The sequence below is a fragment of the Zosterops lateralis genome (genome assembly GCF_965231275.1).
Source record: "Zosterops lateralis genome assembly, chromosome: 2".
NCBI lineage: Eukaryota > Metazoa > Chordata > Aves > Passeriformes > Zosteropidae > Zosterops > Zosterops lateralis.
In genome coordinates, this window is record NC_139763.1 from 89,438,877 (window position 1) to 89,451,081 (window position 12,205).

Genomic DNA, 12,205 nt, shown 5'->3' on the forward strand with positions numbered 1-12,205 from the left:
GAGAGCCAGGGAATAGGAGTGGGTGTGCAGGATAAACAGTCCCAGACACTCCAGGCTCATTAATTATTTTTATTCAAATCAGAAAATCTTGCAGGGTTTTTGGGAATCAAATAGAACCAAAGAACCTGTAACTCTCCCCTTTCCCCTCTCAGGTCTACTGAGAATAGAACATAGTGCAGTGACTGCAAAAACACTGCAGTGCCTCAGGGCAGCTTCCAGGACCAGGGTGGGTAGTACTTCCCTTTTCTCCAGAGGTAAAATGAGGTGAAGCTGGTACCTACAGTTCTCACTTTCCCAGCCTCACATATGGAGAAAGGCATCACTACATCTTGACAGCCTCTGGAAACAGGTGTTTAAAAAGGGCCACTCACTCATTGTTATCCTCCAGAGATTCTTCCACTTCTTCCATTTCCTGTAGAAGAGAGGAGGGAGAAGTTAATGACTCCATGCCCAATGTCTCTTCCTCTTTCACTGCCCTCTTTTGCTAGTGGGGTCAGGAATTGCAGCAGAGTTGCATGCTGGCCACCACAACCAGGTTGCAAAGCCTGGCTTCTTTTTCAGGCTCTTGTGCTCTTGAGACTGACATCCCTCACCCTTCTCCTCATGTAAGACAGTGCAGGAGAGGCTTTATCAGCATGCTTGGTCCTTTTTCTTTCTCTTCCTCTCCTCTTAATCCCCACACCGTGTTGTTCCCACCTTTTCTTTTTCCTTCCTTGCCTGACGGATTTTCTCCGCCTCTTCCCGCTCCTCTTCCTGAACTGGTTCCTTGTCGAGGCGCTGCAGCTGTGCCAGCCGGGACAGGACCTCCAGCCGGTAATTGGATTCTTCAGCACATGGATTGTCCATCAGCACCAGTGCCTGCAGCATGGGGAGAACCCGCAGCTTTTCCACCTCCTGAAGGCTTTTGATCTCATTGCTCCTGAAGAAAAGGAAGCACAGAGGATCAGGGCAAGGAAACCCATGCAAGTAGTGAAATCCCTTTGGAACAGTAAGTGGGCAAGACAGAAAAAGCAAAACTTAGCAGCATGAGGGACCACAGACCTTAGACCACTGATCTGTCACCTAAGATCCAGATCTGTCTGCAGCTGCCCAGACTGAGGGACAAAAAAGACATCTCCTCTGGATTCCTCTGTGTTCAGACAGTCCATTGAACTGTGTGACATCACCATGGCCCCGCATGGCAGACACCAAGAACTAAAGGGCATTTGCAGGCAGAGCACAGAGAACACACTTTGAGGAACCCAACTGACTTCTGGCACGGAATGAAAAGCCTGAGGTGGGGTATGAGAATGACTGGACAGGCTGATATTTTCTAAGAAGCCCAGGAAAGGCCCTGGCTGTTACAATGCCTACACAGCTGCCGAACACCAGTTAAGGATGGTAAATACCATCCATCCCTACCAGGTCTTCAACTTCCAAAAAAAACCCCCCCAAAAATCCTAAAGATCTAAATGGGAGTGCAGTCTGATGAAGGGATCTCTGGTCCCAACATAGAGCAGGGAGGACCCACCGCAGATTGAGGTACTGCAGGTACTTCATGCTATCACAGAATCCATCCAGGGCCTCAAGCTTGTTGTCACGCAGGTGCAGAATCTCCAGCTGCTCAAACTTCTCAAGGCCTTCAAGGCTGCAAATGGCATTCTTGGCCTGAGCACCAGGGAGGCAGGAAGAGAGAAGGAAAATGGGGACACATAGGAGAGGGAACAGCAGTTATTTCTGGCCTTTAAATCTCTTTCTATCATTCAGACTCCCTACCACTCATAACACAGCCTTGTCTGAAGCTTGATCAGGTAGTTCAGGGTCTTGACCAAGTGGCTTCTCAAGATTCAGATTCAAGGACCAAAAGTTTGCTGAAAAAGTGTTTTCAGGAGCATCACTTGGTGTCTGAGACAAAACCACCCCAGGTGAATACTCCACTGCCAGCACAGCACCTCTTTCCATGGCAGTGCCAAATCTGAGCCTCAGAGAGCAACAACATGGAGGGGAAAGCACACCTGAGCCTAAAATTAATGTTTTTAAAGGATGAGTAACCAGCCCCTCTCAGTAGCTGCTTCTCTTGTGGGGAAAATCTACGACCAAGAAGTCCCTTCTACTTCTCTGGGCTGTGTCTTACTTCAGGAACTTTAAAACCCCCCATCACTGAATCTCATTCACTTCACTGGGATGTGGGTTAATGAAGCAGGGAAGTACGGAAGCTCTGAATTTCAGGACTAGCTTCCCAGCAGGATTTCGGCTGGAAAAGACCACTAGAGGTCTCCTGCCCAAGCGGAGGCTCCCCTCAGTGGCAGCACCAACGCTCTGCTCTGTCAGGCTGCTCATCGCCTTCTGCGGCCAAGTCTGGCGCATCCCTGGGAATTATCATCTCCCCGCCACGTTCTCCAGCCTGGAGCTGAGCAGGGCTTTCCTTGCCCATGTGGCTTGGGGCTGCAGTCGCTAAGGATGCTGAGACCTGAATGAAAAACGGGGTGAGAAGTGCTATTGTGCTCTCTCTTCCTCATAGGTACCCAAGCAATGATGTGGGCAATACCTGAGACTAAAAAAGAGGCACAGGCTGACCTGGTGGGATAGGAGGACATTTTAGGGCTGAGTCATTCAGGATATGGATATTTCATAGAAAAGAAGGATTTCAATAGAAACTGAACAAAGGAGAATCTGGACCAGCTGGGCCTAAGTAAAAGGAGTAACACCAAGAGAAAAAGAGGAAAGTTGGATACTTAGTGAAGGCCACATGAGCAGATTTAACAGTCAGGAAGGATTAGGACATTGTACCCCAGAGAAAACTGTGAGCTGGTGTGGGTGGAGAGCTCATTGATCACCGGTTTATAAACGGAATAGTAACCTCCCATCACCCTAACTTTCTTCATCACTTCAGTGTGAATTGTTTTACCAGGTCTGGCTTTGCAAGCACCAGCAGGACAATGCAGAACAGATATTTTTCACAGTTGTTTTGTGGTTTTTTTCCCCTAAATCAAACAACATTGTGTCTGACACACCATCACCTTCCCTTAGATACCAGTTCTTCACCCAAATGTGATGCCATTGTTTCTTATGGAAAGTTACCATACATTGCCCATGACTTCTTTTCCCCTTCCTGCACACTCCACCTTTCTCTTCTTAGCCTTTGCCACCACTGCTGCACCATGACCACGAGCTAACACAGCCCTACTGTGACTCTCAAAAATGATGCAAGTGCCCATGGTACACAGCCAGCTTGTAGTCTTCCTAGGACATACCACTTCTTACATACTAAATTTCATATGCAACTATGTCATACATTAGCCAAATTTGGTTCAATTCCTTAAATTGAACCCTTTGTCTTGAACCCTGTCCTTGAGGAATCAGCTGCATTTACCCAAAGCTGAAGTAACACCAAAGTCTTCACACAGAAAGTAAAGCATTATTGGGGGGATTTCCCTGCAAGATGATTTAATGAGCAGGTAGACATGGGAGAGAAATTCAAGCCCCAAAGATTCTTGAGAGTCAGTTGTTCTAGTTTTAACAATCACCCCCTTGCAATTTTCTTGTTTCACATGGGCAGAAACACAGAAACTCCTCATGCAAGGAACCTTCCCTCAACAGAGATGCTGTTTGCTTCCCTGCAATAACTCACTAAGGTGACTGGGTATGCTTTGAAATGCTGTATTGTATCTAGTGACCTATCCACTTCATCCATTCTTGGAGCACCTCCAGTCATAAAATCCCAGTTTCCCATCAGAAAATTGCAGGCAATCTCAGCAAGCAAACTCCTCAGTGTTTTCTGCCAGGGAATCTTGATGAAAAGAAGCCACATAGTTTTTCAAAGCCTTTATCATATTTAATTGCTTTTCAAGAGGTAGTGACTCAGGACATCTGTTAAGTCTTTGCAAGCTGTAGCACAGTGTGATGCATGGGGCTAAGCCATACATACTCTCTTCACTTGCATCTCTAGGAGTAAATGCTTCCTTGAAGTAGTTGTTTATGCTATTAAGAAACTGCTTCTCCTTAGTTTCACTGCAATATTGAATCAATTTCTTTTCTGGCAGCTGTAGGTGTGAATCATATAATTGTGCTGGCTTAAAACCAGTATTTGATTAGACCCATCAGAGAGGAGAAAGAGGCATTGCCTCCCTTTGTTACCCAGAGAGCAAAGCTGTTGCTTTGCCCAGCGATCTCCATTTCTCCAGTGGTCCCAGGGCACATGGAATACAAACTTGCCCAACACTGCCTGAAGCAAAAACTCCCCTCCTGCAGGAGGCTGTGAGGGAAGAACCTGATGCACTGAACTGATTTCTCTGTGATTTGTGGTTCATGGCCACTCACTTTGTGCTATGTGGGCTGCAGGTGCCACTCCCCAGGCTGGCTGATCCCTTACCAGATAGAGCTTCTTGAGCTTGGAAACACCGAGCCCTGCTGTGGTCTTTATCTGGTTTCCTCGCAGCTCCAGGACTTGCAGGCTGAACAACTGGTCTTGACTCAGTCCCAGCACTGTCTGGATTTTATTTTCTGAGTGCCAGAGGAAGAAGAAAGAAAAAAGTTAATCCCACCTTGCCAAGAGAGTGTCCCCAGAAGAATGAAGAGAGGTGGCTGTATCACCTTTCAGGCTGAGGTCGGTTAGGAGTGGGTGAGTAATGCCCTCCAAATCCATGATCTTGTTGCGATCAAAGCTGATGATTTGGAGGTAGGGCAACTTCTGCATGCTGGCACTGGTGAGCAGATTCCTGTCCACCTTCAGCCAAAGCAGCTGGGTTAGGCTGCTCAGTGGGGCCAAATCCTTCAGCTTGTTCTTTGACAAATCCACATACCGCAGGTGAATGAAGCGTTCGAGGAGGCTGATGTCTGTCAGGTGCCTGAGGGATGGCAAATGTGAATAAAATATCTCTCATATTTCCCCACTACCATCTTTTGGGTTGCTCCTTGCCACTACTGGAGGGAGGGCGACCTTCTCTCCTACTTCTCTGCTGTCCTAGAAAGCCTTGCTGAGAGAAGGAATAAAAAGGCAAGTGATAGGGACAGGCTCGTAAGTGAAGACGAATGGTAAAATTGGAGCTGCTTTCCTGGCAGAGGGAGTACTTATTCCCATTGAATTGTATCTGTCAGGACAGGACACAGCCAGAGCAGAGAAAAGAGTTAAGTTTTGGGGAAGGGTCTGTTAGACAACAGTGTAAACACAAAGGACTGTGTGGAAGGACTTTCCTAGTGGAAAATATAATGGTTGAGATACCCTATGAGGCTGTTGAAAGAAAGTCTTAATGGGGCCTTAGTTAACTGGGTGTGCTGGGGAGGCTGAGGCTCCAAACTGCCCAAGGCCATTGTGGCACAGCTGCCTGCTTTAAAGGTTAGCAATTAGGAGGTCAGATGCCAATGGATATTTCTCAAAGTGCCTGTAGGGAGGTCACTCTGCTGAGGTCCCCCTAGGAGAGCACAGTCCAGAGTGATGGGGAGGCTGCTGGCAGCCTTGGGGACACTGATGTTCCCAGCAGTGTGTCTGGCTGTGGTGGAGGCAGTGCCCAGGGCTGAGGATGGACAGGCTATGCTGAGGCACAGACTGGAATCCAGGCGGCTGGAGAGCAGGGCCTGGATACGCTCCTACCCTGCCTGGCCGGTCACCAGCCTGTGGCACAGCGGAGTAAGGGGCTTTCTGCCGGGCCAGCCATGGCACACTCACTTATCTTTGGCTTCAAACTTCACATAGGCGTGGGCCAGCCCGTTGCCGGTCTTACAGAGGAGAGAGAGGCCCTCCTTGAGGATTTCCTCCGTCAGGGGACAGGGAGCCGGCTCCTGGGAGAGAAGGAACAGAGCACAACGCCAGCGCTGACCCAACCACAGCCAGGCGGTGCTGAGGGCCTCCCCCTCACCTTGTCTTCCTCCTCCTTCTCCTCATCATCCTCCCCTTCCTTCTCCTCCCCCTCTTCCTTCTCCGCCTCGTCCTCCCCCAGCTCCTCGTCGTCCATGCTCTCGGGGCAGGCCGCGCTCGCTCCCCGCCGCTGGCCGAGGCCGGGCCGCTGCCATGGCAACGGGGGCGGGCTGGGCGCGGAGCCTCAGCCGGCCCGGCCCGCCGCTGTCCCGGCGCTCGGAAAGCTCAGAGCGTGTCCCGCCCTCGCCGCAAGCGCTTTGCGGTCCCGCTCCGCCTTCCCGCCGGGGTGACATCTCCAGCTGTTAGCGTTAGGATGTTTTTTCGGTGGGACGGGACCTCTGTGCGCACCCCGGCTCAGCGTGAGGCAGGCACAGGGTGGTGGGCGCTCGGGCGGTGAATACCTAATGGACTGTTAATTCACCCTCTGGTAAATGTTTAATTATAGTAAGCAGAATTAGCCTTGGTCTCTGTATGAAGCCTCCCCGAATATGAGCAGCTGGCGGGGTTTTGGGGTGCCCTGCTCCAGCCCTGTCCCGCAGGCCGCGGAGCTGGGAAGGGCTGAGGCTGCCCGGGCCCAGCCCATGCCAACAGCACCGGGTGTTTACCGGCCGGGAACGCTGCTCAGAGCTGACGGTCACCAGTGATTTGCAGTCAATACAAAGTCCAAGGCTCTGCTCCCTTTCCCTTCAGTGCACTTTGCTCCTTTGCAGTGCCTGGGACACGTTGGTGCTACGTAAGCTGGTCCAAGCAGAGCTGCTCACACAACATCAGCCACCGTCCCTCCTGCAAAGTAACCCCTGTGCTCAGGGCTGCACAGCAGGCCACCATCTGTGTCCCCTGCCTTGTCCTGCCACACTCCCTGGGGCCAACCTCTTCTCCTGTGCTACACATCTGAATTCACTCCCTGCTCATTATCACACAACCACAGAATAGTTTGGATTGAAGGAACCTCAAAAATCAGCTTGTCTCAACCCCCCTGCCATGGGCAGAGATGCCACCCACTAGACCAGGTAGCCAAGGGCTCCATCTAACCTGGCCTTGAACACCTCCAAGGATGGGCAACCACAGCTCCTTTGGGCAACCTGGTCCAGTGCCTCATCACCCTCAGAGTAAAGAATTTATCTGCATATGAACACTTTTTTTCCTGCCTTTGCTTCCTGCCCTAAACATCCCCTAATTACAGAAGGAAACCCAAATCTTTAAACTAGAGAAATTTTATTTAGATTATATATATATATCCCAAACCTAATTATATTGATAATTAAGGAGGATATGTGCTAAAAGCTGGCCTGCACAGCCACGGAGGAGTACAGGGTGATGATGGCAGGAGGGGCAGCCCAAGCAGCACTCCCAGGCTGCTTCCAGGCCCATCCCAGGAGCCATCAGCCCACTAAAGGCCCATTTCGAGGGGCACAGGGGCACAATGGCAGGTGAGAACCCAAAATAAGGATTTGGAGAAAGGAACACCCTGTCCAGCCCAGCCCAGGGGAGTCTCAGCCCCAGAGCACCTTTAGGATGAGGGGTGTGGCTGTGGTCAGGGGTGTGGGACACAGGATGGGATGTAGGGGAAGAGCATTTAGTGATTGCACAGGACTCATTAGGGAGTGATTAGGGCAGGAACCAGGGGTGATCTAGGTCACGTATAGAAACAAATACAGCATGCAGTAATAAAAAGGGCCAGTCATTTGTAAATGATTTGTGATGGTTTGTCCATGTCCTGCACCTAATCAGTGCAGCCCGTCAGGTCTTCTCATTAAACTCCTTTTGCACTTTGCCCTGGGTCAGCAACTTGTGGCCAGAGCACCACAGGGAACTGGCTACTGGGGGGCTGGAGAGGTTGGGGTTGAGGGGCAGCTACTGGGCACTGCCTGAGCCCAGCTCAGGAGGAGACAGGCTGTACATGGTGTAAATACTTCCAGAAATACATAGATATACACAGATGCTCATTAGTGCACCTCCATCCTGCTCAGCTGGAGCAGGGCGTGGGATGAGGCTGCCAGTGCTGTGCGGATGGATGTGTAATCTGTGTGGCCATCCATGGCTATGTTTAAATGGAATATATTCAAAGTCACAGAATATTCTGAGTTTAAAGTGACACCCACAAAGATCATCGAGTCCAACGTGTGTGTGGTGCCTACTGGAAATACAAGCTCAGCCCAGCTATTGTTTGGGGCCAAGGATGCAGAGCCATCGCAGCCTCTCTCAGGCTGTCACATCTGGCACAATGCATTTTTCTACAACAGCAACCTGCTAAAGATCCAACTACAGTTTGCTGTGAGGATCTGGCAGTATTTCCACTCCAGAGAGCTGCAGTCCTGCCAGAAAGCAGACAAAAAGAAGAGAAACAAGATCTGGCACTCCTGCTGATATAGAAATGATTTTCCATGAATTTATTCTTCATTAAATGAAGATTTTCATGCCCCTGCATTCTCTCAAAGCAGCAAGATCAATGCCCAGCTCCCATCTGTTTTCTTCTATGTAGGTCACTCTCCTGGGCTCTTGTGCTGTGGGCAGGGCTGGGCAGGAGCTGACAGCAAAGCTGCAGCCGGTGGGCGGCTCATCCCTGAGTGATTGTACCCAGTCCCTGCAGCCTTAGGACCACTGAGAGCTCCTGCGGCATCACTGCTACTCTGGCCCAGCAGCCCCTCAGAAACACGTGCTCTGGTCGTAGAAAACAGTTTTCAGATTTTTTTTTTTTGCCTTTGAATTATCCTCCTCCTTTCCATATCACTCCACACACATACAGAGCTGGGAGCTGCCACCTCATTGCTGCTGTCAGGCTCTCCCTTCTCAGACTACTTGATATCCTAGGCAGGAGATCCCTCCCATCCAGGTGGGCAGCAGGAAGCTCGCCCAGCAGCAGTAGGGCAGGAGTCCCCACAGCATAAGCCTTTTTCCTCTGTGCCCCTCAGCTCCTGCCCCTCATCCCTCAGGTGATGCTGGCACTAGCAGCTGGAACACTGCCCATAGGCTCCCAAGGACGTACCACCTCACAAAATAAGCTCCTCCCTGTGAGGCACTTCTTTTACATCACTCTCAGTACTTCCAAAAAAAAGAAAAAAAAAAAAAAAAAAGAAAGCAGCCTCACCCACCAGCACATAGCTGGAAGCAGGCAGCAAGCACTGCCCTATCACAGGGCCTAAATAAAATCTTCCCCTGCAGAGACAGAGCTGCTCCACTCTACATTTAATGAGCAAAGTCAGTTTACCAATCCATACAGGCAAAGAGCAGGGATGAGCACATTACTGAGCCTGCCAGGGAAGACTGGCTCACTGGTGGAACAGCCAGGTGCTCCAGCAGTTACTGGAATAGAGATGCAGATATAACAGAATCACCAGAGGCCCAAAGAAGAGCTGCTATGACAGAAGAAAGATGCACGTTGAACTTGTACAGTGTCTACTGAAGTAATGGTGGGCTCTCAGGGAAAAGCCCAGAAAACCCTCTCTGCAACCTCCTAAAGCAGTAAGTTCTATTTACTGCTTGTCCCCATGATGCTTCCAAATAAGATCCAGGACACACCTTTGCTTTTTCTGTTTTTCATTTATTGTTCAGTACGGGACACAGGTGAGGTAAGACATCTCACAAGGATCTAAGCTGACAGGTTCCTTGCTGATGGAGCTGAAGGATGCAAGAGACTGTGGTTCCTTTTTCCTTCCCGCAGCACCAGCAGCCCCCTCTCCCTGCAGGGCTGCAGGGAAAGGGGGAGATACTGGCCAGGTAGGCTGTGGGCTCTTAACAGGTCAACAGAAAGCTGAGGATTCACCTCAGAGAGGAGACTGGCAAGACACTGTCGAGACAGCTCCTGCTAACAGGACTCCAACGTGGTGGGGGTGGTTAGCAGAACATCTAGAACAATGACTGTGGAGGGGGAAAGCCTCAAGGGAGGCCTCCGTACTGAAACGTGTGCAACGAAAGGTCCCTTCTTGCTTCCATTTCTTGACCACAAGGGACAGCTCCTCATGGGGTGCTTCAGTGTTTGGCATTGATAATATCCACAAACTCTGGCTTGAGAGAAGCTCCACCAACAAGGAAGCCATCCACATCATGCTGAGAGGCCAGCTCCTTACAGTTGCTGCCAGTGACAGAACCTAAGGAGGGAGCAGTGTTTTAAGGTCAGATGTGCCAGCTCTAGGAAAATGGGGCCAGGGCAAAAGCAGGACTGGCACGGTACCCAGTCACCTCTTGCAGACAGCAAGACTGTCTCCCATTTATCCAGTAAAGCTACCCAAACAAGCCAGAAGGTGATTCTTAATGCTCTGAAAGTCATTTCCTTGCCAGGGAGAGAATGATATACAACTGCAGCAACAGGTAGAGAAACTGAGCACTTCCTGCCCTGGAAAGTCACTTCAGACTCACCTCCATAGATAATCCTAGTTGACTGAGCAACAGCATCAGACACGTGGCTTTTCAGCCACCCCCGCAGCTTCTCATGAACTTCCTGAGCCTGCAATACAACACAAGAGACACTGAGGCCTGAGCCATTCTGCACACAGTTCCCTTCCAAAGAAGAGGGAACAGTTAGAGATTCTCTAAGTCACTAAGAATCTCCAGGAGATTCTCAGTAAGACTCTTCATGAAGGTTTCCTGAGGGGGAAGGGTCAGTTGGCCATTTAATCAGCCACCTCTCCTGCTCATACCTGTTGGGGAGTTGCAGTTTTACCAGTGCCAATAGCCCAAACTGGCTCATAGGCAAGAACCACTTTGCCCCAGTCCTTCACATTATCTAGGGAGGAGGGAGAAGGCAGAGGTGAGCACAATAACCCCCATACTGGGAAAAGCAGAGCTGAAAAACTGCTAAAAAACTCCAAATCAAGCACTTATTTTTCCTCTTACCAGCAATAGCCTTGGTCTGTTCAAAAACCACCTTCTCTGTTATACCAGCTTCTCTCTCATCCAGCTTCTCTCCAATGCAGGCAATGACTCCAAGACCCTCAGCCAGAGCATGAGCCACCTTCTGCCCAATCAACTGGGAATGGAAAAGAAATAAGGCAGCCAATAAAACAGGTAGGAGGTCTGGTTTAATTGCCCACTTTTGCAGTCTTTGCAGACCCATCTGAGCTGGACCACGTCTCCATTCTATGAGGCCACTCACCTCATCAGACTCTCCAAAAACATGTCTTCGCTCTGAGTGGCCTAGGATCACCCATGCAGCTCCAATATCCTTGATCATTGCTGGGCTGGGGAGAAAGGAGATGACTCACTGGAGGAAATTCACGTCCCAGAGGCACCCTGACTTTACTCTCTGGGGCTCACCTGATTTCTCCTGTGAAAGCACCCTTTGGTACTTTATAACAGTTCTGTGCTGCCACTGCAATCTTGGCATCGAGCTTCTGACGGGCAAAATCAAGGTAGATGGCAGGGGCTCCACAAACCACCTCTGCAAGGCAAAGCACACGGCTACCCTTGTAACAGGTGAAGGGCAGAAACCGTACCCAGCCACTGATCCCAAATCCCGGCCCCAAGAGGTCATCCCTCTCTCCTAGGCATGCACAGCCTGCCCCTCCTCACTGACATTTGGGGAGCCCTCTGCCACAGGACAATCCCTGCTATCCGATGACTCAACAGCAGAAGGAAAGCCCTTTCCAGGGGGCCGGACAGGCGATACAAGGCCGACGGCCAGGTCACAGGGGTCTTTTGGAAAGTGCCCAGATAAAAGACAGGGTGAGAATCCCACCCCGCAGCCTGGGCCTGGCCTGGGCGAACTGGGGAGAGCCGCCCGGGTTGTGCCCGGGGTTGTAAGCGGGCACAGCGGCGGGGCAGGAGCAGCAGCAGCAGGCGGGGCAGGGGCAGCGCTGCCTGGCGCTCCGAGACCCCGCTCGGGGGCCGGGGCCAGGCCGGGGGGAGGCGCGGGGCCCGCGGGCCGCCCGCTCCCGTGGGGGCTCCGGGGACCGGCCGCACGTGCCCGCCGGGCCCACGGGAACCCGGATCCGGTTTCGCGGGGATATTTCGGGCCGCTGCCGCGGGGTTATATTTAGGCCCCCGCCGCCCTCTGACATTTGCCGCTCCCCCGCCCGGGCCCGGGCCCGGTCCCCGGCTCCGCAGGGCCGTGAGGGACGTGCGCTACGTGCGGGCCGCGCCCTCACCGGTGTCGGCGGAGAGCTTGGCGCTATTCAGCGTGTGGATGAGCTCGCCCAGGCTCTTCTTGTCGCCGTTCATCTTCCAGTTGCCTCCCACGAAGAACTTCCTGGGCGCCATGGCGGGAACGAGCGGCGGCGGGGCCGGCACCGGAGGAGACGCGAAGGTCAGCGGCGGCAGCGCGCGCGCGGCGACCGGCGCCCCTTTTATAGCCCGAGGCCACGCCCCCCGCGTGCCCAGCCCTAAACCACGCCCCCCGGCCGTAGCCACGCCCCTCGCCCCACCCGCGCCTTCCCC

The 12,205-nt window shown here is 51.8% G+C and overlaps 3 protein-coding genes across 3 annotated transcripts in view; 1 reads left to right on the forward strand and 2 right to left on the reverse strand.

Annotated features, from left to right (window-relative positions):
- PHB2 (prohibitin 2) overlaps positions 1-12,205 on the forward strand; it is a 241,086-nt gene that overhangs the window by 65,929 nt on the left and 162,952 nt on the right. The gene's annotated exons all lie outside the window — the stretch shown is intronic.
- Positions 61-5,976, reverse strand: LRRC23 (leucine rich repeat containing 23). Its single transcript, XM_083855520.1, has 7 exons — positions 5,835-5,976; positions 5,645-5,757; positions 4,573-4,826; positions 4,352-4,482; positions 1,511-1,647; positions 697-919; positions 61-412 (listed from the first exon to the last, which is right to left on the reverse strand). The coding sequence occupies exons 1-7, from the start codon at positions 5,928-5,930 to the stop codon at positions 368-370; spliced, it is 999 nt and encodes a 332-aa protein (XP_083711646.1). The 5' UTR covers positions 5,931-5,976; the 3' UTR covers positions 61-367.
- TPI1 (triosephosphate isomerase 1) lies at positions 9,354-12,092 on the reverse strand. Its single transcript, XM_083885084.1, has 7 exons — positions 11,917-12,092; positions 11,087-11,210; positions 10,926-11,010; positions 10,667-10,799; positions 10,471-10,556; positions 10,190-10,277; positions 9,354-9,921 (listed from the first exon to the last, which is right to left on the reverse strand). Exons 1-7 carry the CDS (start codon positions 12,026-12,028, stop codon positions 9,803-9,805), a joined length of 747 nt encoding a protein of 248 aa, XP_083741210.1. The 5' UTR covers positions 12,029-12,092; the 3' UTR covers positions 9,354-9,802.